Source organism: Ochotona curzoniae, unplaced genomic scaffold (genome assembly GCF_017591425.1).
Source record: "Ochotona curzoniae isolate NIBS_2020 unplaced genomic scaffold, NIBS_Ocur_1.0 contig_2321, whole genome shotgun sequence".
In the NCBI taxonomy this organism is placed as follows: domain Eukaryota; kingdom Metazoa; phylum Chordata; class Mammalia; order Lagomorpha; family Ochotonidae; genus Ochotona; species Ochotona curzoniae.
Window position 1 is genome coordinate 7032609 of NW_024465421.1, and position 25089 is coordinate 7057697.

Genomic DNA, 25089 nt, shown 5'->3' on the forward strand with positions numbered 1-25089 from the left:
ATGGACGTCCCCACAGCACCTCCACCCTCCCGCGCCACCAAGACCCTGCAGAAACGACGGCTGGAAGCACTGGGTGCCCTCCACTATGTGCTGGCTTTCTGGTTACTGGGTGAGAAGAGGGGAGGCTGGGTTGCTACATGGGAAAGGATGGGAGGAGGATGCCTAGACTGCTGACCTGGAATCTTAGGTCAAGGGAGGGGGATGTCCCTGCTTGGATGTTCCTGCACGTGGGGAAAGGCACATGGCTGGGATGAAAATCTGGGTTCCCAGGGAAATTTGTTGTTCTATCTCAATTTCCCTAGCTCCATTCTCCATCGTTCTCTTCATCTACATGCTCTTCACACGGCTCTGGTTTCTGACTGTTCTCTACCTGCTGTGGATCTACTTGGACCGGGACACCCCCAGCCAAGGTGAGCTCAGGCAGGGCTCCAAGTGGGGAGAGATGGGAAGGCTGTCTTGGGGATTCTGCCACCTGGATCTCTGCCCGCAGGAGGAAGACGAAATGATAGCACAAGGCGCTGGGAAATTTGGAAACACCAGAGGGATTATTTCCCTATCAAGGTGATGGGTTACCCTCTCCAGAGATGCCCCGTCCCTCCTCTACCCACACTCCTGCACCTGCCCATCCTTCCCTGTCCTGCAGCCTGAGCTTTGCTGCCTAAGGACTCACAGGGGCAGGGGGTGGAGGGCTGGACCCTGAGCCCACCCCAGGACTATGAGCTTTGAGGTCTGCTGGGGCACAGGGCAGCACCTCCAGCTGTGTCTTGTCCTCCGTGCCTCCCTCCTTTCCTCCTGCCCAATCATGTCAAGCTGGTGAAGACAGCAGAGCTGCCCCCCAACCAGAACTACGTGCTGGGAGCCCATCCCCATGGGATCATGACCACAGCACCCTTCTGTAACATTCTCACTGAGTGCAACAACTTCTCCCGGCGCTTCCCGGGGCTGCAGCCCTGGATAGCCACACTGGCTGGCATCTTTTACATCCCCGTGTTCCGGGACTACATCATGCTCATTGGTGAGCCTCATGCTGAATGTGGGGGGGGGGGGCAGTGAGTTTTCCCCTTGAGAGAAGGTTTTCCCTGACCCTGCCCCAATAACCTGCTTCATGGTCCAGAACGAGACCCGCATAAGCATGGGCATGGTCCCTAGTCTGCTCAGAGGAGGGGACAATGTTCAGATACCAGAAGTGGGGTTCCCCCTTCCTGCACTCAACAATACAGTGAGGGAAGAGGGAAACCAGAGTGGTGTCCTGACTGCTTCCCATCTGTTCTTGACACAGGACTGCGTCCTGCAAGTCGTCACAGCCTGGACTTTGTCCTGTCGCAGCCCCAGGTGGGCAAGGCAGTGGTCATCACCATTGGGGGCGTTCGGGAGGCTCTGTACACGGCCCCTGGCAGGCACTGCCTCAAACTCCTGAATCGCAAAGGGTTCATTCGCTTGGCACTGAGACACGGGTGAGTAGACGTGTAGGTATGGGTGGTGCAGGTGGCCTTGTGGGTCCACAGTGATGACCACCAAGAGAACGTACATATAAAGTCACTGCACAGGCATTTGTCCACACAGGTGAGGATTCCTTTCCTAATGTTTTATGCAGATACATTCATGAGCTTCCAAAGTCCTGGACAGTAGCATCAGTTGACCTGGCCTGGGGAGGGACCTGTTCCCCAATTTGCCCAATGTGGGTAGACAGTCCAGGGTCTCACTGTGACTCTTCTCTCTGCAGAGCCTCCCTGGTGCCCATGTACTCCTTTGGGGAGAATGACATATTTAAATGTAAAGCTTTTCCCAGAGGCTCTTGGCAGTACATGTGGCAGGTCACCTACAAGAAGATCACAGGCTTGCCTTTGTGCATCTGCTGGGGCCGAAGTATCTTCTCGCGCAATTCCTGGGGTCTCCTGCCCTTCTCCAAGCCTATGACCACTGTGGGTGAGTGCCCACCTGCACAGAAGGGAGCAGCCATGGGCAGTGTAGACAATGGCAGCCTCTGACTCACCTGTGTCTCCCTCCCTTGCAGTGGGCGCCCCTATCCCTGTGCCCCAGCTCAGCGTACCCACTGAGAAGCAGGTTGACCACTACCACAGACTGTACATGGAGGCCCTGGAGCGACTGTTTGAGGAGCACAAGGAAAGCTGTGGTGTCCCTGCCTCCACCCACCTCACCTTCCGCTAGGCCTGGGCTCACCTACCATGGAGTTCTGAGACCCCATCTGCTGCCCTGCTCCATCCAATAAAGGCTGTGGTGGAAGTGAGTACGACCTGGCACAGCGTCCCAGGTCCGGTCCTGTCCGGTCTTGTCCTATCCTGTCTGCTGCAGAGTTGTACCTGGGATTGAGACTCAGGACCCTGAATCTCCCACCAGGAGGAGAGGACTCTGCCACAGGACCTGGGTCAAGTCTTTCCCTCTCCCTCTGTGAAGAAAGGCACTTGCCTAGGGTGGAGCCTTCCTTCAGTTACTCTGTCAGATCAGGAGCTAGCAATGTGAACTTGGGTGCTCCATGGGCTGTGGGCATCCTTTATATACATACATACATACGTATGTATGTGTATATATATATATTATTTATTTGATGCGGAGCGTAAGATATTTTTTTGTCTGCTGGTTCACTCCCTACATGATGTCAGTGTTGGGGGTTATTCAGGCAGATGCCTCATTTCCCACTTTGGTGACAACTGAATCAGCTGGTGCTTCAGGCTTTCAACACCCACGGGGCTCCCACCCCACCCACAGGGGAGGATGCACACCTGTGGTTGCACCTGCTCAAGAGCCAGGACAGTGACAGGTATAGTCCTTTCCCAACTGTGCAGTACTGGGAGGGTGGCAGAGATGGGGGAGGCTCCTGGGGTCCATCCAGGACTTCCTGTGTGGGCTACCCGGCTCTCACCTGTCCTCAGCCCCTTCTCCCCTGACAGTGCATCCTTCTGCCATCTGATTCTAGGTCCACAGTCCCATATGCAGGTGGCTGATCCTGCTGGGGATGGTCCTGTGATGGGGTGGGAGTTGCGGGTTCATGTCCTGGAGGCTCCCATATGGCCACAGCATGGGTCACAGGCATGGAAGCCGAAGGAGATGTGGCCAGAAGGCACGGACCAGTCTCTCAGCCTATTCTTGTGTCATGTCTCCCCTTCTCTGACTTTGGGAGTGGCCACACTCCACCTTTCACCCGAGTGAGGGTGGAGTGGGTAGTGCAGCCCTAGGGAAAGCACTCACCAAGTTCCAGATTCCCAGGGAAAGTCTATTGGCCAAAGGGAGAGGCAATCAGCTTGTGATCCCGCCCCTTGCACCAGAACCCTCACCTTTTGCCTCCAGATTGTCTTGGATTGGTCAAACGTTTCTTCACCTCCAGGTCCTCCAGACAATCAGAAAGTAAAGCTGCCCAACGTTCCCACCCATCTGGGATCCAAGCCACTCAGAAGGAAGATGTGACTATGTGTCCTGCCCCAGAAATGCTCCTGGGCCAATGGAAACCCTCCCAGTCTGCACCCTCAGACACCTGGGGTAGCTAGCTTCGCTCCCACCCTGGCTTCCCCAGGACAGGCGGTGGGCAATGCTGAGGTCAAAGGTGGCTTTGGTCTCTCAGCTGTCCCTCCCCAGAGAGGAGGCTCAGCAGGCAGGGATGCTCACCTGTATTCTGATCTGGGGGTGGGAGAGGGAGGATGCCTGGCTTGGCCCCCCACTCCCATGCCCTTTGTACCCACAGAGGGTGAGAGGTGGTGTGACTGCTGGACTCTCTGGACTGTCTCCTTCACTGCTGGGCAGCAGTGACCCCGGGAGAGACCTTAGAGGTGGGAAAGGGCACGACTGGGGTCTCTGTCCCCTCAACGGTCAGCAGTCAGTGGACACGCATTCTGGGAATCCACTTAGCACACTGTAGTTCACAGAGTGAGGGTCAGTTCCAACACCATGGCAGGCATTTAGGAGTAAATAAATGGGAGATCAGTATGCCTTGCTATCTCGCCTCCCAATAAATACATGATTTTTAAAAATTAGAAATAGAAAACATATTTCTTTTCTTTTTTTTATCACTTAAAAGACTTAAAAGGAAATGTAAAAAGAAATAAGCCATAAATTACTGTTAACTATAGCATTTTAATTTTTACTCTATTATATTTAACCTGTATATTTTAAAATGAATTAACTTTGCCAATAATAAATTCTATGTTTTCTATCACCCTCCCCTGCAAAAAAAAAAAAAAAAAAAAAAAAGGAAGGAAAAAGGAAAGACCGAATTACTGAGAAGGATTTCCATCTGCTGGTTCACCCCCCAAATGGTTACAACGGCCAGAGCCAAGCTGATCCAAAACATTAGCCAGGTGCTTTCTCCTGGGGCCGGAATACTTGCGCCATCCTCTGCTGCTTTCCCAGCCTATGTACAGGAAGCTGGATGGGAACTTGAGCAGCTGGGATTCGAACCAGGGTTCATATGGGGTGCAGGTATTCTGGCTTATACCTGTGGGCCACAGTGCAGGCCCTAACAGTGTTTACTCCCATTTGCATTCTGGTGCAAATACATCATTTGTGTCCTTGGCCCTGTGTTGGGTGGGTGCTTAGCCCACAGTTATGATCCCAAATCCCATATGGGCGTGCCTGGGATCAGCACACAGTTCTAAGTCCTGAGTGCAACCTCCGCTAATGTAGACCCTAGCAAGGAGCAGTGATGGTTCAACCTGCCAACTGGCTGGGGGACACAGACTCCTCCTTTTCATCTCCCTCCTTCTTCTTGCTCTTCCTCTTCCTCCTGCTCTTCTTCTTTTTTAAAGCCTTTTTTTTTCTTCTGCCAAAGGCAGTTTTACAGGGAAGATACAGAAAAACTTTCCATCTGCTGGTTCAATCCCCAAATGGCTGTTTTGGCCAGAGCTAAGTCAATTTGAAGCCAGGAGGCAGGAACTTCTCCTGGGTCTCCCATGTGATGCAGGGTCCCAAGGTTTTAGGCCATCCTGCTCTTCTTTCCCAGGCCACAAGCGGGGAGCTAGTTGGGAAGTGGAGTAGCCTGGTCTCACACCAGTGCCCATATGGGATGCCAGTACTTGCAAGTAGGTGATTCGTGTGCTGAGCCACTGTGCTGTGCCCTCATCTCCTCACTTCTGCCTCAGCTCAACCCTATTTCCAGGCATTTGGGAAGCTAACAAATGGCTGAGATTGACCTTTGTCTCCCAGATAAACGATATTAAGCGTCCTATATGTGGTATTTGAACACTTGTCTTATTTTGTGAATGTGCCTCTTGTACTGTGAAACTATTTTTATTCAGTAAGGCTGTTGTGGTGTTTATATACACATACACATATGCAACATTTATCTTGTCTTTTAAAATATTTATTTATTTTTATTGGAAAGGCATATTTGCAGAGAGAATGAGACAGAAAAATCTTCCACCTGCTGGTTCATTTTCCAAATAGCTGCAAAGTCAGAGCTGAGTTGATCTGAAACCAGGAGCCAGGAGCTTCTTCTGGGTCTTCCGTGTGGAGGTCCCAAGGATTTGGGCCATCCTTGAGTGCTTTCCCCGGCGACAAACATGGAGCTGGAAGGAAGTGGAGCATCCAGGGCACAAACAATGCCCATATAGGTTTCTGGTGCATGCAAGGCAAGGATTTAGCCATTGGGCTATCATGCCAGGTCTCTATATCCTGTCTTTTTAAAATACCTGTTTATGTATTTATTTAAAAGGCAAAGTGACACAGAGAGACGGAGTTAGATAGAGAGATCTTCCATCTGTTGGTTCACTCCCAAATGGTTGCATACATCCCAGGCTGGAGCAGATCAAACCCAAGAGATTATTTCAGGTCTTCCACATGGGTTGCAGGGACCCAAGCATTTCAACTACCCTCCACTGCTTTCCCAGATGCGTTAGTAGGAAGCTGGGTGGAAAGGGGAGCAGCTGGGACTCAAACTGGGACCTATATGGGACATTGGCCTTAGAGCAGCTTAACCTGATACTCCACAACACAGTCCCTCTCCCCACCACCACGTTGGTTATATTTTAAAGAGAGTCCTTAGCAGGGCTAGTGCTTTGACATATCATGTTAATCCTTTGTCGGCAGCACTCACATTCCATTTGGGCTATGGTTTGAGTCCTGGCTGCTCTATTTCTGATCTGGCTTTCTGTTTATCACCAGGGAAAACAGAGAAGGATGGCTCAAGGCCTTGGGTACCAGCATATGCCTGATGGTGGATCCACAAGTCTGGGGTTCTGGGATATGCCTCCAGCCCCTCTAGATGCCTATCCAGGCCAAGATGGTCAAGTGGTCATGCACACACCTTACCAGAGACTAGGGCTGGAAGGGAGATTATGAGTGGATTAGGCCTATATGTTCACTTCCAAAACCAGGCTTTATTGGGTCAGAGCAGGAACTGGGAGGCTCAGGACTCAGAGGAAGGTGAAGCCAGGCCTAGCGGAAGGTGAGGTGGGTGGAGGCAGGGACACCACAGCTTTCCTTGTGCTCCTCAAACAGTCGCTCCAGGGCCTCCATGTACAGTCTGTGATAGTGGTTAACTTGTTCTTCAGTGGGTGCGCCTAGCTGGGGCACAGGGATGGGGGCGCCCACTGCAAGGGAGGGAGACACAGGTGAGTCAGAGGCTGCCATTGTCTACACTGCCCATGGCTGCTCCCTTCTGTGCAGGTGGGCACTCACCCACAGTGGTGATGGGCATGGGAAAGGGCAGAAAACCCAAGGCGTTGGGTGAAAAGATACTTCGGCCCCAGCAGAAGCAAAAGGGCAAGCCTGTGATCTTCTTGTAGGTGACCTGCCACAGGTATGGCCAGGAGCCTTTGGGAAAAGCCTTACATTTAAAGGAATCATTCTCCCCAAATGAGTACACAGGCACCAGGGAGGCCCTGCAGAGAGAAGAGTCACAGTGAGGTCTTGGATTGTCCACTTACAACACTGGGGGCTGTATGTCCTTCTCCAGGTCAACTGATGCTACTATCCAGTCCTTTAGAAGCTCATGGCTGTGTGTGCACAGAGAAGTGACTGTGTTGAAGAAGGCCTATGAAGTGGGCTTTCCTATGCACCCTCTCATTCAGTGTTTACAACCTCAGCCTTGGGCAAGGCAGACTCCAGCCCTGAGTATAGGGAAAGGTCAAGCCCTAGGGGATAGCCTGGGATGCAGGATCAGAGAACAAGTGGTTCTGGAACCTCTGGTGCTCTCGATAAGATGTCCTCAGCTCAGAAAGGCAGATGCCTGGGAAGATGGCACAGCCCAGGACAGAGGACAGTGTACATCAAGGTGGACACGGCCCTCTGGTTTGCACGTGGTCATTGGTGTGGACACAATGCCACCTGCAGGCACTAGACTGAACTGGCACTGAGAGGACAACCCAGCATCCATACCTGCATGTCCACTCACCCATGTCTTAACGCCAGGCGTACAAAGCCTTTGCGATTCAGGAGTTCCAGGCAGTGCTGTCCTGGTTCCGTGTACAGAGCCTCTTGAACACCTCCAATGACAATGACCACCACCTGGCCCCGCTGGAGCTGAGACAGGACGAAGTCCAAGCTGTGACGGCTTGCGGGACGCAGTCCTACGTCAAGAGCAGGTGGGGTCAGTCACCAGTCCACTCTGATTTCCCAATTCACTGCACCTTTCAGCACGGGACAGGGGAGCCCCACCTCTGGTATATTTGAACCCTTGTATCCCTCCTCGGAATGGACTAGGGGCCATGTGCTAGGTGGCTGAGGGTGGGGGGAGACCCCTGCCAGGAGCTACTTCTCCCCATTCACTCTGAGACTCACCAGTGGCCTGGATGTAATCTCGGAACAAAGGGATATAAAAGATGCCAGCTAATGTAGCTAACCATCTCTGCAGTCCCGGAAAGTGCTGGGAGAAATTGTTGCACTCAGTGATAAAATTACAGAAGGGAGCGGTGCTTGTGATTCCGTGGGGATGGGCTCCTAGCACGTAGTTCTGGTTGGGGGGCAGCTCTGCCGTCTTCACCAGCTTGACACATTTGAGCAGGAAGAGAGGAGGGAGGCACAGAGGACAGGTTACTGCTGGAGGTGCTGCCCTGTGCCCCAGGAGACCTCAGAGCTCAGGGTCCTGGGGTGGGCTCAGGGTCCAGCCCTCCACCCCGTGCCCCTGTGAGTCCTTAGGCAGCTGGGCTCAGGCTGCAGGACAGGGAAGGGAGAGTAGGTAAAGAGGTAGGGGAGGAGGAGAGTTGAGAGGGTGAGGAAACATTTCTGGAGAGGGTGACCCATCACCTTGATGGGGAAATAATCTCTTTGCTCTTTCCAAATTCTCCAATTCCGCACCCAGTTGCTTATCCTTCCCCCTGCGGGCAGAGATCCAGGTGGCAGAATCCCCAAGACAGCCTTCCCATCTCTCCCCACCTGGAGCCCTGCCTGAGCTCACCTTGGCTGGGGGTGTCCCGGTCCAGGTAGAGCCACATCAGGTAGAGAACAGTGAGAGACCAGAACCGTGTGAAGAGGAGGAATAAGAGGAGAGCACTGGAGAAAGGGCCTGGGGAAAGGTGAGATACACAGACCTTTGGTTCAGGCACTCGCCTCCTCCACCTGCAGGAATTATCCTGCAGGGACATCTCTTTGGTCTTGTTCTTGTCACTTGACCTGAGATACAGGTCAGCAGTCCTTCACACACAGCAACCCCAGCCTTTTCTCACCTAGGATCGTGAAACCCAGCACATAGTGGAGGGCACCCAGTGCTTCCAGCCACTGCTTCTGTGGGATCTTGGTGGGGCAGGAGGGTGGAGATGCTGTGGGGACACCCATCCCAGCAACTTCTTGGTCTGCAGGACTCAGGCAGCGTCTCAGGTGTCCAGCGTGTGGCTATTGAGCTGCCTGGGTCTGGAGCCCCAGTGTCTCCAGGCTCCTCTGAGACAGATCTTGAACCGATTCTAGTCTGTCAGTGTGGGCTGGTCTCTGGGAGGAGCAGGGCGGGACTAGGGTGTGCAGGGGGAGGGGCAGCACCTGGATGCTCAAGACTGCATATAGGGAGGGGACAATCCATTGTCCAGCCATCTCATGGCCTCCCCAGGTTGTGCCAGGTACCAGGAGCCTGCACTGAGCTTTCTGTGCATCTGGGAATGTCAGGCTCCCTTGGGCTCTATGTCCTGCAGCATCCTGGCGCACCTGCCCTAGCTTGCACACAGACACACAGGTGACCCCTCAAATGAGAACAGCAGTTGTTCTGGTCATCTGGATAGCACCCTCAACCATGAGCAATGGAGGCAGAGCTAAGGGCTGTGGCAGTTTCCCATGTATACAGTGGGTGAAGAGGAAAACCATCGCTTTGAACACATGACACAGAGCCCAGAATTTCAGACCCATCAGGGACCTCATGGCACTTGGCGGGACCAGACCTAAGGAGGAGGAGGTGGGGTTCATGGCCAATGTGGCTAGTGCACAAGGCAGCAGGAGATGTCAGCAGCTGTTGGGCAGCAGCAGCACTGCTGTGGGCAGGGGCTGCTAAGTACATAAGTTTTGGGAACAGCTGTACAAGCTCCTTTTCCACAAAGAGGAAGAAACAGGTGCCAGGGAGGCCCCTTTGGCCTGGCTTCTTCCCCCAGGAGCAGCCCTGGTGCTTCTACCTAGACCCAGCTGTCCATGTACCAACTTAGGAAAGTTTCAGCTGAGGGTCCCCAAACTCTAGGCTCTGGGGTTTGCTTCCAGCTGGTCCAGGGGACCAGCCCATGGCCAGGATGGCCACTTGGTCACCTGCAGACTTTTTCATGGGGCACTACAACTTGGAGGGATGGTACAGGCTGGCAGGCTTTATGCCTGAGTCTTGGAGAAAAGAGTGAATAGGCACTAGGAAAGTGATACCTGGGCAAGTTCCCCACACCGTTTTGTGCATGTGGGTTGAGGGGGTTGCTACAGCTTTAGCCCTGGACATGATGTCTTGGAGAACACCAGAGAAGGAGCCGAACAGGGTGCAGGTGCAGGACAGTGGGGAGAGAAGAGAAGCCAGAAGCCTCTCTGTGGTAGGTCTCCTGGATTCACAACTCCAGGAGGCCGGGAAGGAAGAGAAACCAACGTGCTTGTTCCAGGACGATCAACTCAGTCAATTCCCCAAGGTAGGGAGCAGAAATGCACGTCCTAGCTGTCCCTGGAAAGGTGCTTGGGGATAGGGGTTCCAAGTCTCCTCTAAAACCCCCCACACCCAGCACAAAGTCCTCGGTGCCATCAAAGCAGAAGTTGTCAAGAAATGTCCCCTTCATCCCAGAGTTGAGCTATCAGTCCCCAGGCAGGTAGTTTTGGGAAGTATGTGCACCTTGAAGAAGTGTGGCCTGGGGAAAAGGTGCTGGAGTCAACTGGGGGTTGTGCCTGCTTAAAAGGACATGCTGCCCATTCCAGGGGTCTCTGTGAGCCTAGCTGATGGAACTACCATCTGTCACGCTGCATGAGTTACATCCACAGCTTGAGCTGACAGAGGTGCCATGCCCTTGACCTGCAACATCATAAGCTTATCACTCCCCCTTCCCTTCACTAATAGCCTGTATCAGATGATTAGTTACAGAACAAATGCTAATGAAGACTCATTCTGGAACCCTCTCATCCCCAGTGACACTGTGTAGTGAGGACCACAGTGAGGGGTGTGGGACCCTCTCGCTGGTTCATTTTCTGAGCCCATCTCTCTTTTTTTTATTAATAAATTTTATTTTAAAAATAATGATTATGTGGTTGATCAGGGTGCAAAGGATCGAGGTTTAGGAAAATTGGACAAATTCATTGCTTCCACATTTGCTATTTCTTCTTGTTGTTCCTGGGAGAAGGGGAGAAACAAAGGGAGAAGCTACTCTGACTTTCCACAAGTCCCAGCACCCAGGGATGAGGAACTACCTCCTCATATCAACCCAGAGTCTCAATGTGTGCATATCCCGAGGGTTCTGTCCAAGTGGTTTGGATAGTTCTGAAATGCTGCCAAGGATGATGTCACCCTCCCAATGTCCATTGGCTCCATTCACCGAGAATTTTGTTGTCATTGTTTGGGGTAGTTGTTCAGTTAGTTCTGTTCTTCTGCTATAGCACCAAATGTGCTGCCATATTCTCCTTTTGTAATAGGGCCTGTGTCCACTACTTCACCATTAAGTAGGGCATGTTCTTGCAGGTGAGTCCAAGTACCTGGGCCTGGTGTCCCAAACATTACTGGGTTGACTTTGTCTACCTCCCCTCCTCACAAGAACAGTGGCCTTGCTCAACTGGTCACACCCATTCTGGTTCTTGTTGTTGGTTGTTGCAGCCCAGTGCTACCTGGTCCGCACTCAGACACAGCTTTCACATAGTTCAGCGGGAGTCAAGACCTAGTCCGGCCTGTCCTACACCCAAACTGGCTCTCATAAGTACCAATGGGGGTTGGAGTCAAGTACAATCTGTCGCTCCACTGTCCCAGTGCACATCGCACCATGGCAGCCTGCAGCCCTGTACAGCCATACCTACTGCCCTCAGTCCTACTCTCATTCTCACCAGTGGGAACCCCAACCCAGCTGGGGTACCTCTTTACTTCCCAGCAAGGCCTGACCCCAACCACAATTCTTGGTTGAACCAGCAGAGATTGTGGTTCCACAGGGGTGAGTCCACATTTCCCCCACAAATTCTGCTATCAGACCAACTTCTCTCACTCTTGTTCTACCCTCCAAATCACTTTGGTGTCAGTCTTCTACATACATACACATGTCATGGACTTATCAGTTGAAGTCTCTCAGTTGAAATTCCTAACCTGGGCATAAAAACACAGGTTATCTCCCACTGTCACCTGTGTGATACCACCATCCCCCTGTAAATTAGACTCTAACTGTGGGGTGTGCACCTGGGCGGCCCAAGGTGCTTCACCCAGAGCCTTTGGAACCTGGGCAGCATGGGCCTTTCAGGGGGGAGCCATGTGGCTTAGCTATAGGCACCTGTAGGGTAAAAAACCTAAACATCCAGGATGGGGTGGTCCAAGAGGCCTGCCGAGCTTCCCTCCCCCAAGGGAGCCCACGTACTCAGCATATGTACCTCCAAGAAGGGGGTCTTGAGACCCTGCAGTGAATGTCTCTTCCTCAGAACCCCATCGCTGTCTTAAGTACTTTTGTATTTGCATTTATGGAATGGTGAGTGCTGCCTGGGAGTTTAAACTAAGTGCTGGGTTTGCACGAGCAAGGAATGCTGGGAAAACTGCACCGGACACGTCTGGTCTACTAGCAGTAGCTTACATAAGATTGACGGGTGCAGGAGCAAGCACTGTGCTCAGCTTTGTCTGCTCTGGGCTGAGATCATCATCTGCTTGCTTCCTGCTGGACCTTGATGTGGCTCAGCTGCTGCTTGAGGGGTCCACATCACCCTCACTGTTGCTCCTCCATCCTGCTCACCTTTTCAAAGGCCTAAAACTCCCAGACTCTCAACACACTATGTTCTGACCCCTAAGGGCTATAGCCAAGCAAGTGCATTTTTAGTATTTATTGATTGATTTTTTTGAATTTATTTTTGATAATGTTTATATCGAGATTAGGGTAGGAAGGGTTCTGGATTTGGGGAATTGAGTGAGACCCTGTTTCCACAATTTATTTCCCTTCTTCCTGTGTCTGGGGGAAGGGGAGAAGCCCCACCCAACCTCCCAACTGTCTCAGTACACAAGGATCGGAAACAGCCACCTGATTTCATCACAAAGTCCACAATGTGGAACGTGCTCCAAGGGTTCTGCGTAAGTGGTTGCAATAGTTCTGAAATGCTGTTGATCTTGCAGATATAATAATGAGGAAATCCTTCCAAGGCCATTGGCTGACACAGTGCACATCTGAGTCTCCATTCACTCAGAAATTTGCTGTCATGCTTCACTGGGGTAGTTGACTAATTTATTCTGCCCTGTTTCTTCTGCTATGGTACTAGATATGCCCTGCAGGCTCCAATGGGCTGACATGTCCTCCATGTGCATCTGGGTATGTTCAGTCAGCCCTTATCCTGGATCATGAACAGGTGCAATTCTAAATTTTATTTTTAATATAACAACCTAGTTGAGAGGGATGCACCCCCATGTGGACTTCTGATTAGGGATGGGAGGCTAAAGTATAGAGGAAGATGGGTGGGACTAATATTTCTTTTTCATGTTTATTCCTCCAGTCTGCTGTGTGGGATGGGAGAGAGGGGAGAATGGGACTGCCCTTACTGTCTCAAACTACATCATCACCTGGGGATGAAGGACAGTCATTTGATGACGTCTTAGAGATCCCTGTGTGGGGAAGGATGTTTTGAGGGTGTTACTTGGGTGGTTTTGAGAGTTCTGAGACATTGCTGGCTTGGTTGCATAAGGTCTGAGAAAATGTTTCCAAGGTCTGTTGGCTGACCATGTCCACCTTGGACCATGTCCATAGTGAGCATTCATAGACGCAGACACTTGCTGCAAAGCTTGGCTAGGAGAGATGTCCAACCTGTTCTGCTTTCCATCATCTGCCAAGGTACTTGACGTCCTCTTCTGATCTAGCTGAATTGGCTGTCATGACTTCTGTGTGCACCTGGGCATGCAGTCCCCTGCTAGGTATCAACAACAAGGAGGTCCAGTTCTGAAACATACAACTAAGGTCAGACCATGTCTCTTGTGACTTTCCACTGTGGCCAGGATTGAGTCTAGCTTTCTAGCTGTGGATTCCCCCAGGAAACCTTGTTTGGTTGACATCAAACACGTCTCTTGTATGCAGCAGCCAGTGTAAGGTTAGGTTTGATCCATTACCTGTACCAGCCAAAGCACATATCAGGTGCCTTTGTTCACAGAGGAAGAGAGAGGGAGAGGGGAGCAAGGAAGGGAGAGTGTGAGAGAGAGAAAGAGAGGCAGAAGGAGAGGGAGAGACTTCTCCATGGTCCTCTGGCATATGGGGAATCTCCCTGGTGAGAGACTTAGGTACCTGAGCCACAATCACAGGGGACAAATCAGCAGCATAACAGAAGATGGAGAGCTGTACCTGGTTATGTTCATTCCATTATGTTCTTTATTGGAGGGCAGAGTAAAGCAGCAGATGGAGGAGGAGACCCCAGACTCAGCGAAGATGCCAGACCCTATCTAGCAGAAGGTGAGGTGGGTGGAGGCAGGGACACCACAGCTTTCCTTGTGCTCCTCAAACAGTCGCTCCAGGGCCTCCATGTAGAGTCTGTGGTAGTGGTCAACCTGTGCCTCAGTGGGTACATAGTGCTAGGGCATGGGGATGGGGAACCTACTGCAGGAGAGGGAGATACAATGAACATGATACTGCTGTTGTCTACTTCACACAAAACTCCTCCTGTCCTGCAGATGCTCACTCACCCATGGTGATGATGGGCCTGGAAAGGGGCAGCAGACCCCAGGATCTGGGTGAGAAGAGACTCCGGCCCCAGAAGATGCAGGGAGCTATTTTAGTGATCTTCTTGAAGATGACCTCTCTAAAGGAGTATCTGGGCATCAGGGAGGCTCTGTAGAGAAAAGTCAGGTTAGATTTTTGAGTGCCCTCTATAATGGGCACTGGGGCTATACATTTCTCTCCATGTCTCCTGTTGTCACTCCCTAGGTTTTTGAAAGGTTATGACTATATTGCACGAATGTTTTGGAAGGATGCCTCACCTATGTTGAGACAGGCCTATGGAGTGGGTATTCCCATGCACCTTCTCATTATGTGTTTCTATATGCAGCCATGTGGCAAGACAGGCCATGGCCATGAATCTGGAGAAAGGTGAAGACCCAGGGGTTGGCCTGGGACACAGATTCAGATGGAGAACAAGTGGTTCTGGAACCTCTGCTGCCCTTGGTTTGAATGTCCTCATCTCAGAAGGAGAGGATCCTGGAAACGTGGCACAGCTCAGGGCAGAGCACGGTGCACATTCACGTTCCAGGATCCTCTGGGTACACGCGGTGGTCATCACTGTAGACCCACAATGCTACCTGCAGGCACTAGGATGAGAGAATCAGACAGGACAACCCAGCATCCATTCTTGCAGATATACTCACCTGTGTCTTAGGGCCAGGCGAACGAAGCCTTTGTGAATCAGGAATTTGAGGCAGTATTGTCGTGGGGCCGTGTATAGGGCTTCCTTGGTACCCCCTGGGACAGTGGCCACTGCCTGGCCCAGCTTAGGTGCAGACAGAGCAAAGTCCAAGCTGTGACGGCTCTCAGCACATAGCCCTGTTCCAGGAGTAGTTGGGACGCAGTCATCCTTTTTCCTGGAGCTCCCTATTCCCTCACACTTAGGCATGAAGGGGAATCCTCATTTCTTGAGAAATTGAACACTTGAGTTCCTCCTCCCCACTGAGCATGATGTAGTCCTGGAACGCGGGGAGGTAGAAGAGGCTGGTTAGTGTGGCCATCCAGGGATGCAGCCCTTGGAAAAGCTGGGAGTTTCATTCAGTAAGGAAGTTGCAGAAGTGGTGCACATGACACTGTGGGTTTGAGATCCCAGCACATAGTTCTGGTTGGGGGCATCTCTGCTGTCTTCACCAGCTTGGCACGGTTGGGCAGGAGGAGTGGAGAGGCACAGAGGACAAGACACAGCTGGAGATGCTGCCCTCTTCTCCAGCAGACCTCAGTGCACAGGATCCAGGATGGATTCAGGGTTCACCCCTCCATCCCCTGCTTCTCTGTTGTCTTGGGCAGCAGGGCTAGGCTGTAGAACAGGAAAGAGTGAACAGGTGCAGGGGAGGGGGAATGAAAGAAAAAGGCAATGAGGCATCTCTGTAGAGAGTGACCCATAACCTTGATAGGAAATAATGCCTTTGGTGTTTCTACACTCTCCACATCCTTGACCATGAGTATATCTTCCCCCTGTGGGCAGACAGCTTGGTGGCAGAATCCTTGAGGCAGTTTCTTATCTCTCCCCATTTGGAGCTGTGCCTGAGCTCCCTTTGGCTGGGGGTGTCCCGGTCCAGGTTGAGCCACACTGGCTAGATAACAGTGAGAGACCAGAGCTGTGTGATAAGGAGAAGGAAGAGGAGAATATAGGAGAAAGGGCATCGAGAAGGATGGAAAAGAAACTAAGTGCCCCCAGGGACACAGAACATCAGCCCAACCAGTGCCCTTCTTCAGACATAACTGTTGTGGGCTAAGGAGTTGATTAGTGCTTGTTAGCCTGGGCAGGAACAGGAACTGGGCTGGTAGCTAAAAACACCTAGACTAATTGGACTCATCTATATCCAATATCCTGCTAAATGAGGATATGGGCACAAGGGAGGGGGGAGAGTATGTAAGGAGAGTTGAAGGAACAAGAAAGTGTGACTTCACAGAGACTTCTACCATCACTGGTTTCCTGTGGGTGCTTCATCCCCAGACCCTCTCCCAGTCCATGTTACTGGTTCTGCTGGTCAGAGCAAATGATGCCCAACATGGCGCAAGGCACAGGGACATCTGAGGGACCCCTGGACCTACGAAGGTAAGTTTAGAACTAAAAATTTTGCAGGGGTATAAGTGATTTCATCCCCAGACCCTCTCCCTGTCCTAGGGCACGAGGGACAATCTGAGGGACCCTTGAAACTCTGGAGGGGCATTAATGATTTCATCCCCAGACCTTATCCCCATCCTGGGACACGGGGGACAATCTGAGGGACCCTAGAAATCCAGAGGCAAGTTTAAAAATTTTGCAGAGGCATAAGTAAAATTTATCATGGGGCAAGAACTTGCGAAAGTACAGATGATTAAGGAAATCAGAGATCTGCTCCTGTCACAAGGCACCGATACCAAGTTTAAGGCCTCACAGAAGTTCGTTGAAACTGTCTGTGACGTATCCCCATGGTTTGCTCTCTTTATAGCCACCTTTTCCCTCTGGCACTTGGTAAAAACATTCTTTGTTTCTCCTCAAACGGAGGTGCAACCATTCCTTGAAAAATTATCTGTAAGAAGGGGGAAAGATACGTAAAGATTGTCAAAATATAAAAAATAAATAAATTAAAAAAAAAAAAGAAGGGGGAAGGAGCCGCAAACCAGAGTAAGTAGACAAAAGGAACCCTAAACCAGAATAAGAAGACAGAGGGGACCCCAAACCAGCATAAAAAAGGAGCAGGAACCCCCAAACCAGACAAAGTCTGGAGAAACTGCGTGAAGAAGATCCGCGGTCCTCTTCTGAGGAGGAGGAAGGGGAAGAGGATAGAAGAGAGTTTGTCGAGGCTCCTCCACCCATAGAGCATGTGCCCACAGAGTGTGTGCCAAGCAAAAATCACTTTTGGCCAGGCACAGAGTCCTCTGTGCTGCCTGTGCCATCGGCGCCATTAAATCTGGGTACAGCAGTGACAGATTTACAGGAGCAACTTCAGCCTCTCTTCCTTCAGTTGAGGCAAGAATAGCTATAGCCCCAGACAAACTACAACTTGTTTCTCCGTTTAATTATTTGGAATTTGAACTTTTTCAGAATTGTATTAACCTCCCCCCAAATTTCCATTGCCTAGATGCTTTTAGCCATCTTTAAAAGGCATCAAGAATTTTAAAATTTCAAATTCTAGGGCTTCCCTTGGTATTCTTACAAGGCCTCAAGAATGCCAACGAATTTATCTCCCATTTTGTGGAGACTGTTAATCAGGTTGATTGAATCATATTAAATTATTGCCAAATGGACGTGACACATATCCCAGAGTTTGGGACACTAAAATATGTGCATGTTACTATCGATACTTGCTCTGGATTTATTCTAGATATTCCTCCGAGAGGGGAACAAGTCAAGCATGCTCTAACCCATTGCTATGAATGTTTTTCCATCTTGGGACCTGTCAAAGTTATTAAAACTGATAATGGCCCTTGCTCTATTAGCAGTAAGCTTTAATATACAACTAATTACAGGTATTCCTTATAATTCTCAAGGGCAAGGTATTGTGGAACGCACCAACCGTACTATTAAGGATTACCTTATTAAAACAAACAAGGGGGAGTATAGCACTTCCTGAGATCATTTGAACCTTGTATTATTTATCTTAAATTTTCTAATATTGGATGCTGAAGGACTGTCTGCTGCAGATCATCATTGGAATCCGTCTCAGAAGCAGAAGCGTTACGTGATGTGGAAGGATCTCTTGACTGGTCAGTGGAAAAGTCCAGATCCTGTTCTCACATGGGGGCGAGGATCAGATTGTATTTTCCCAGAAAACGAAAAAGGCCCATGGTGGATTCCTGAGAGACTCGTCCGGCAAGTTCCTGCTGCTGAATCTTGTGAAAGCTGGGTACTTGCCATGGTGATGGCATTTGAGCCAGAAGATCGATGGGACAAGCAAGTATATTAGGCCTTTATATATTATATAAGTATATTAGTATATTGTTAAGCACTCCTTGTTTTTTTTCTTTCTCCTATAAGCACTAGGGTCCAGATATTTCCTGCGTTTTCTAAGTGGCAGTTTTATGGGGAATGGGCAGGCGCTGCATGTCCCCCCTTTCCCTTATTAAGGGAGGCAATTATTCCTATGGAAATTATTAGTTCAATCACTCCTCTGGATTTGAGGACTCACTCTCATGGGTGAACCTTAGCTCCCTGAATTTTAATCCCGTGTCTGCCTGTGTTATCCCCCCATTTTTCTCTTACATACAGAAAACATCTCTGAAGTGAATTGCACCTAGGTCAGCTGCACCCCAACAGCATGTTGGAATGGCAAAGGTGATACTGCTGTTGTCATGCGGCTGCCCAGAATCCTGCCTGTGCCTGTCGGGACTAATCGAGAGGCCTCTGTTGGCCTGATAAGGCATAAAAAAGACTTTGGCATAACATCAACCATCGTAGCCAGCGTTGCCCTGGCGACGGTAGCCACCACTGCAGCAGCAGTGACCCTAGGACACCCTACAGAGACCGCTGAGACCATGAACAAGCTTGTGGAACTGACTGCCTGAGCTATGGAACAACAGAGCTGTATAGATGAACACGTGCGGGTGGGCACGCTTATGTTGTAACAGCAGGTTGATTTGTTGGCAGAGGAGCAGTGGATGCTATGGGATATGGTCAGAGCCTCTTGTTTCCCATCCTATGTCTTTATGTATGCAACACCTGCGCAAGTGCCAAACGCTTCCCAAGCCTGGGAACTGCTGTCTGCTTATTGCTACTAAGCTAAAGATACTCCTAGCCATGGAACAGGGTTACCAGCCTCCCCAAGCATGGTTTATGCAGTTGAGGCAGGCAACATGTTGAATGGCAGCCGGTGACGAGTAAGATGGACCAGGCACTGACCAACCTAAGACAGGGGTGCCGTCATGCTACGGGGATTCCCGATGATGGGTAAGGCTGATAACCTGAGAGTCCACAACCTAAGACAGGTGCATTCAAGTCTGCTTTAAAACAAAAAAGGGGATCACTTGTGGGATATGGAGTTGATTAGAGCTTGTTAGCCTGGGCAGGAACAGGAACTGGGCTGGTAGCTAAAAACACCTAGACTAATTGGACTCATCTATATCCAATATCCTGCTAAATGAGGATGTGGGCGCGAGGGAGGGGGGAGAGTATGTAAGGAGAGTTGAAGGAACAAGAAAGTGTGACTTCACAGAGACTTCTACCATCACTGGTCTCCTGTGGGTGCTTCATCCCCAGACCCTCTCCCAGTCCATGTTACTGGCTCTGCTGGTCAGAGCACATTTCCTTGGTTCTGTTCTTGGTTGTTGACCTGAGCAGCCCAGCCCTCCTCCTGCAGTCTCTTCACACACAGCAACTGCCACCCTTTACTCCTTTTATCTAGGACCATGAAAGCCAGCATGTAGTGGAGGGTGCCCAGTGCTTCCAGCCACTGCTTCTGAAGGGTCTTGTTGGGTAGGATGGTGGAAGTGCTGTAGGATGGTGGAAGTGGGTAGGACAGTGGAGGTGCAGCTTCTTTTCCTGTAGAGTCAGGCAGGGTCCCAGCTGTTCCCTGTGCCAGTGTCCAGTGTATGGTTGCGGAGAAGGCTTGTGTTTAGCCTCCAAAATCTTCAATGTCCTCTAAAACTGAATTTGAATGTAGTTTATCTTTCAATCTGGGCTTGCCCCTGGGAGGAGCAGGGCAGGTGTGAGGGTGTGCAGGGAGAGGGATCAATAGATGGTGCCCTGCTTTGGATACTAAGAGGGGACAAGTAGCTTGCTAGTGTCTTCACAGTCTCCAGGTATGCAGCAGGAGCCAACTGGAGACTGGACTGAGAAGAATGTCGAATGGTGACTTCTCGACTCCCTAGGAGCTACTGCTAGTCCTGAGGCCTGAGGGAACCTGCCCAGTGATCACAGAAACACACACAAATGCCTCAGCACTGTCTCCTCTTCATGGTTGCAGAGTAGCTGCCATTTGCATAGGTGAGAACCACAAGTACTTGGGCAAGGACAATCTAGCACACCTTTGCTTCTTGAGCTGCTACAGAAATTACTCCCTATGGGGCATAGACAGTGTGTCCACCTGTGCCAGCTGGATCCTACTGCTCTGGAGTGGCTACCCAGCTATGGGTGACACAGCACAGCCAGGTCCTCTCCTATAGCCAAGATTTGGAGGTTCATATTTCACAGCAGCCACATAGTCAGCAATGGGCAGGAGGAAGCCCCTGTGGTCAGAGGCCATGCTCAGCTGGGACCCAGGGCTTCTATAGCCAGCAGGCTGGGCTAAGCCTGCTGCATCCCAGAACAGCTAGAGGTGCTAGCTCTCCTGGAAGGAAAATATAGGGACCCAGGAGGCTGTGGGGGAGTTGGGTTTCTGCTCAGCCACCTCAGGTGCACCCCAACATGGTTTCCCTTAACCTCTGTTCCAACAACGACTCACCGATCCCTTCTGACAGTGGAAACACTGGCTCAGGGCTTTGCATTCAGCCTCGGTCAACCAGTACAGTCCCCTCACCATCCCCAGGTTTGCACAACAGATTGGCAACTGGGTTTGAGGATAAGAGTAGAGAGGGTACTGTGCAGGTAGTGCTGGGACCTGAAGTTTTTTTCAGGTCCATCCATGTGGGAGGAAGGCAAGGCCCTAACCCCTGGCCATGAACAGAGGTCGAGGTGGAGGTAGAGATGGGATCAGCAGGCAGCCTGGGCAGGTAGGAGTACCCCCAGGCCTGTTGGCGTGTGCAGCTACAGGATGCAGGCCAGCCAAGGATGCAAACCAAGGCTTGCAGGTATGGAGTGTATACCTCTCAGGGATCTGGTTCAGGAGTAGGGCTGGAGCCATGGACAGGGATTTAGAAGGGGCTGTGGGACCCCAACTCTATATGAACCCGGTACTCAGCTTTTCTCTGAAAAATTTATTCAGTTATTTTTAAAGTTAAGATTACAGAAAGAGAAAGAGATGGATCTTCCATCTGCTGAAACACTACCCAAAAGATCCCATCAGTCAGGCCCAGCTAAGTCCAGCAGCTAGGACCTTGAGGCATCTAGGTCCCACGTGTGTGTAAGGACCTAAGCACTTGGACAATCTCCTGCTGCTTTCCCAACTATGTCCAAAATCTAGCTGGTGCCTTTGTTCACATGGAGAGAGGGAGAGGAAGTCCTTGTCCCAGGTCTTGCAGCAGAGTCTTCTCGAACTGGCATGGAATCAGGGTCCTGAGCCTCAATACCAGGCAGCAAGTTTGCAGCAAGATAGTACAGGACAGGACAAGATGGGGTGTGGGGGGGGGCTGTTCTTGGCCATGCTCACTTCCAATACAGCCTTTACTGGATGGCAGGGCACAGCAAGAGCTGCAGACTCAGGGCATGGGCTCAGGGATCCATGGGGGTGAGGCCAGGTCTAACAGAGGATGAGGTGGGTGGAGGCAGGGACACCACAGCTTTCCTTGTGCTCCTCAAACAGTCGCTCCAGGGCCTCCATGTAGAGCCTGTGGTAGTGGTCAACCTGCTTCTCAGTGGGTGTGCTGAGCTGGGGCACAGGGATGGGGGTGCCCACTGCAGGGAAAAGAGACATAGGTGAGCCAGAGACTGCCATTATCTCTACCCCCAAGGCTGCTCCCTTCTGTGCAGGTGGGCACTCACCCACAGTTGTGATGGGCCTGGCAAGGGGCAGCAGACCCCAGGAGTTGGGTGAGAAGAGACTTTGGCCCCAGAAGACACAGGGTGGAAAGCCAACAATCTTCTTAAAGATGACTTGGCACAGGTATGGCCAGGAACCCTCTGCAAAAGTCTTAGTGTTGAAGACATCATTCTCCCCAAAGGAGTATGTGGGCACCAGGGATGCCCTGTAGAGATAGTAGGAAGGTTGGGTCCTGTACTGACCCCACAATGGAAACGTTGTAGACTCAGATTTTTCTTCAGTTCTTTTATGACTCCTCAAAGTCTTTGGAAGCTCATGATCATGTCTGTACAAAATGTTCTGGAGACGCCTCTCCTGTGTTGAGAAATGCATGTGCAGTGGACTTTCCACATGCACCTTGTCACTTAGGGTTTGCAACTGCAGCCCTGGGGCAAGGCTGGCACCAGCCTCGTGTTCAGGGTAAGGTCAACTGCAAGGATTTGTTTTTGAGACAGAGTCAGAAAGAGAACCCAGAGTTTCTGGTCCCACAGGCCTTGTTCTAATAAGTTCTAATAAGTGCTGAGAGTGGAGGGAGCCTGGGACTTTGGCACCACAGAGGCCAGACACCAGACCCTGAGGTGCTGACAGGTGCCTCCAGGTGTGGAGTGTGATGCTCAGTTCTGGACACTCCAGCATCACCTGCAGGCATTCAGAGGGGTGGACACACAGAGCACAGCCCAGCGTGGGGTCTCACAATCCACTCACCCATATCTCAGTGCCAGGCGAACAAAACCTTTGTGTCTCTTAAGTGCAAGGCAGTGTTGTCCTGGGGTTGTGTACAGGGATTCCTGGGCACCCCCGGTGACAATGACCACTGCCTGGCCCAGCTGGGGCTGAGACAGGACAAAATCCAGGCTGTGACGGCTCACGGGTCGCAGTCCTGTGGCAAAAGCAGGTGGGGAGCAGTCAGCACTGCACCTGGGGTTCCTAGTCTTTCAGCCTTTAGCATGGAAAGGGGGCCCCTTCTCCCTCCTCCCACCACCCACTATCACCCCTCCCCTGCTCCTGCAGAGTAGGCTCAGTGTTCAGGACAGGTGCCCTGTCCCCCTCCCACATGAGTTTCAGATTCCTGGAGGGAGCACACTGGACATGGATGTTCCCCGCATTAACTTTGCAGCTCACCAACAGCCATGATGTAGTCCCGGAAGACTGGTAGGTGGAAGAGGCCGGCCAGAGTGGCTAGCCAGGGCTGTATTCCTGGGAAGTGCTGGGAGAAGCCGTTGCAATTAGTGAGGAAATTACAGAAGACTCCAGTGCTCATGATTCCATGGGGGTGAGATCCCAGCACATAGTTCTGTTTAGAGTGCAGCTCTGCCGTCTTCACCAGCTTCACACGAATGTTCAGAAGAGGAGGGAGACATAGAAAACAGCACACAGTTGGAGGTTCTGCCCTGTGCCCCAACAGATCTCAGAGCTCAAGATCCTGGGATGGGCTCAGGGTCCACCTCTCCACCCCCTGCCCCTCTGTGTTCTAAGGCAGCAGGGCTCAGGTTGTAGGATAGTGAAAGGAGAGCAGGTGCAGGGGAGGGGCAGAGGAGGAGGCAGAGAAAACAAGGCATTTCATGGGATGGTAACCCATTACCTTGATAGGGAAATAGTCCTTTTGATGTTTCCAAACCTTTCTGGTCCTTAGCCACTTCCACCGTCTTCCTCCTGTGGGCAGACAGCCGGGTGGCAGAATCCCTGAGGCAGCCTCTGCATCTCCCCTCCATTGGAGCCCTGCCTGAGCTCACCTTGGCTGGGGGTGTCCCGGTCCACGTAGAGCCACATCAAGTAGAGAACAGTCAGAGGCCAGAGCCGCGTGAAGAAGAGGAGGAAGAGGAGAATGGAGGCACAAGGGCCTGGGGTAAGGAATGAGGAAGAAATGTGAGTTCCCTTAAAAGAGTTACTCAAGCCACTCCTGCATTCATGTAGCACCTGTCAGGGACATCTTCTCTGTTCTTGTCTCTTCTCCAGGCATCCTGAGCACTCTTCAGCCATCCCCTCTGCATTCCCCTCTCCCTGGGCTGACCCCAGGCACTTAAGTCTCCCCCTCTTACCTAGAAACAGGAAACTCAGCACATATTGGAAGGCTCCCAGTGTTTCCAGCCACTGCTTCTGCAGGGTCTTGTTGGGGCAGGAGGATGGAGGTATTGTAAGGATGTCCATTCTAGCAGCTCCCTAGACCTTCAGATCAGGCTAGGTCTCCAGGTTTCTGTGTCAACGTCCAGTGAGTGGGCCTGTCCAGTTCTTTCTGGAGCCCAGTGTCTCCAAGCTCCTCGGAGACTGATGTTGAACTGATCCTGGGTCTGTCATCTGGGCTGGCCCATGGGCGGAGCTGGAGAATGCAACGTGGGGCATTGGGACATCAGGGTGCCCAATAAATAGTCAAGGACCGAGTAAGAAGTTGGCCTGACTGTCCATGGGTTCCTCAGCTATGACAATTGTAAATTCTGTGCCAACTTATCTGTGTTTATCTCCTTCTCTCATGGCTTTTTGGGTGCCTTGGTGTGCCCTGACCACCCTGCCTGCAAACACACCAATGTCATAGTCATTCTGGCACCTGTTGTTACCTAGAGGACTGCTTAAGCTCATGTCAACACCTGCCTCGATAAGGAGCCGAAGTTTGACTCTGGGGAGCCCATTAGACCTTAGCTGTTTGAACTACTGGTGAACCACTGCATGGTGCGTGTCAAGGCCTTGCACATTGTCTACCTGGACCTGCTGGGCCATGAGTATCAGTTCCTAGGATGGTAGCCCCTGTGCAGGTACCCAGTGGTCATTGACATCCCCTGGTCTGTATCCACCACAGGAGGGGCAGTGATAGCATTCGGGGGGGCGGGGGAGGGAAAGTGTCTGTACATACACTTGTGTTATGGTGGACAAGGCTGTTTCCTGGTGGACCTCCTCAAGGCTTTGTGGAATTAGCTTGAAAAGGCCTGGGCTCCCAGGCATCATGGTGGGCATGGATGGGTAGCAGGAGTTCCAGGTAGCCTTGGGACAGGCACAGGGGCAGAGCGCTTTTTGCCACAATGCAATGCAATATTTAAGTTGAATGGGGGTGGGAGGTGGGGGGAGCGGTGCACAATATAAAAGGAGTTAGATCCACCATTAAGATTAAATTTAAAGAGGGTTTCCAAGGGGATTCTCCCAGCAGGCTCAAGTAGAAAACCTTTCTCGGCTTTGCCCAGCAGCTTTTATTCTCAGGGTACCGTGATCAGCATTAATGCTGGCATGTCTTCGGGGTCACCGGAAGT

At 51.4% G+C, this 25089-nt stretch overlaps 3 protein-coding genes across 3 annotated transcripts; 1 reads left to right on the forward strand and 2 right to left on the reverse strand.

The window, feature by feature from the left end:
- LOC121151842 (2-acylglycerol O-acyltransferase 3-like) lies at window positions 1-2420 on the forward strand. The gene is made up of 7 exons (XM_040973695.1): window positions 1-109; window positions 303-410; window positions 491-561; window positions 811-1015; window positions 1280-1454; window positions 1724-1926; window positions 2015-2420. The coding sequence occupies exons 1-7, from the start codon at window positions 1-3 to the stop codon at window positions 2167-2169; spliced, it is 1026 nt and encodes a 341-aa protein (XP_040829629.1). The 3' UTR covers window positions 2170-2420.
- A 3886-nt stretch (window positions 2421-6306) lies between these two features.
- LOC121151466 (2-acylglycerol O-acyltransferase 3-like) lies at window positions 6307-8812 on the reverse strand. Its single transcript, XM_040972867.1, has 7 exons — window positions 8613-8812; window positions 8345-8452; window positions 8194-8264; window positions 7729-7933; window positions 7343-7517; window positions 6628-6830; window positions 6307-6539 (listed from the first exon to the last, which is right to left on the reverse strand). Exons 1-7 carry the CDS (start codon window positions 8719-8721, stop codon window positions 6385-6387), a joined length of 1026 nt encoding a protein of 341 aa, XP_040828801.1. The 5' UTR covers window positions 8722-8812; the 3' UTR covers window positions 6307-6384.
- Window positions 8813-21305: 12493 nt separating this feature from the next.
- Window positions 21306-24320, reverse strand: LOC121151468 (2-acylglycerol O-acyltransferase 3-like). The gene is made up of 7 exons (XM_040972870.1): window positions 23893-24320; window positions 23587-23694; window positions 23436-23506; window positions 22976-23180; window positions 22559-22733; window positions 21817-22019; window positions 21306-21729 (listed from the first exon to the last, which is right to left on the reverse strand). Exons 1-7 carry the CDS (start codon window positions 23999-24001, stop codon window positions 21575-21577), a joined length of 1026 nt encoding a protein of 341 aa, XP_040828804.1. The 5' UTR covers window positions 24002-24320; the 3' UTR covers window positions 21306-21574.
- Between the last annotated feature and the right edge of the window lie 769 nt (window positions 24321-25089).

Excerpts from the sequence above, each read along its gene's own strand:
- LOC121151842 (XM_040973695.1), top strand. The coding sequence starts at position 1 with ATGGACGTCCCCACAGCACCTCCACCCTCCCGCGCCACCAAGACCCTG. Across the intron at positions 1,016-1,279 it reads GGACTACATCATGCTCATTG|GACTGCGTCCTGCAAGTCGT; the intron begins GTGAGCCTCATG and ends TTCTTGACACAG. Across the intron at positions 1,927-2,014 it reads CAAGCCTATGACCACTGTGG|TGGGCGCCCCTATCCCTGTG; the intron begins GTGAGTGCCCAC and ends CCTCCCTTGCAG.
- LOC121151466 (XM_040972867.1), bottom strand. The coding sequence starts at position 8,721 with ATGGGTGTCCCCACAGCATCTCCACCCTCCTGCCCCACCAAGATCCCA. Across the intron at positions 7,518-7,728 it reads AGATTACATCCAGGCCACTG|GACTGCGTCCCGCAAGCCGT; the intron begins GTGAGTCTCAGA and ends CTCTTGACGTAG. Across the intron at positions 6,831-7,342 it reads CGCCTGGCGTTAAGACATGG|GGCCTCCCTGGTGCCTGTGT; the intron begins GTGAGTGGACAT and ends TTCTCTCTGCAG.
- LOC121151468 (XM_040972870.1), bottom strand. The coding sequence starts at position 24,001 with ATGGACATCCTTACAATACCTCCATCCTCCTGCCCCAACAAGACCCTG. Across the intron at positions 22,020-22,558 it reads CGCCTGGCACTGAGATATGG|GGCATCCCTGGTGCCCACAT; the intron begins GTGAGTGGATTG and ends CTATCTCTACAG. Across the intron at positions 21,730-21,816 it reads CAGGCCCATCACAACTGTGG|TGGGCACCCCCATCCCTGTG; the intron begins GTGAGTGCCCAC and ends TTTTCCCTGCAG.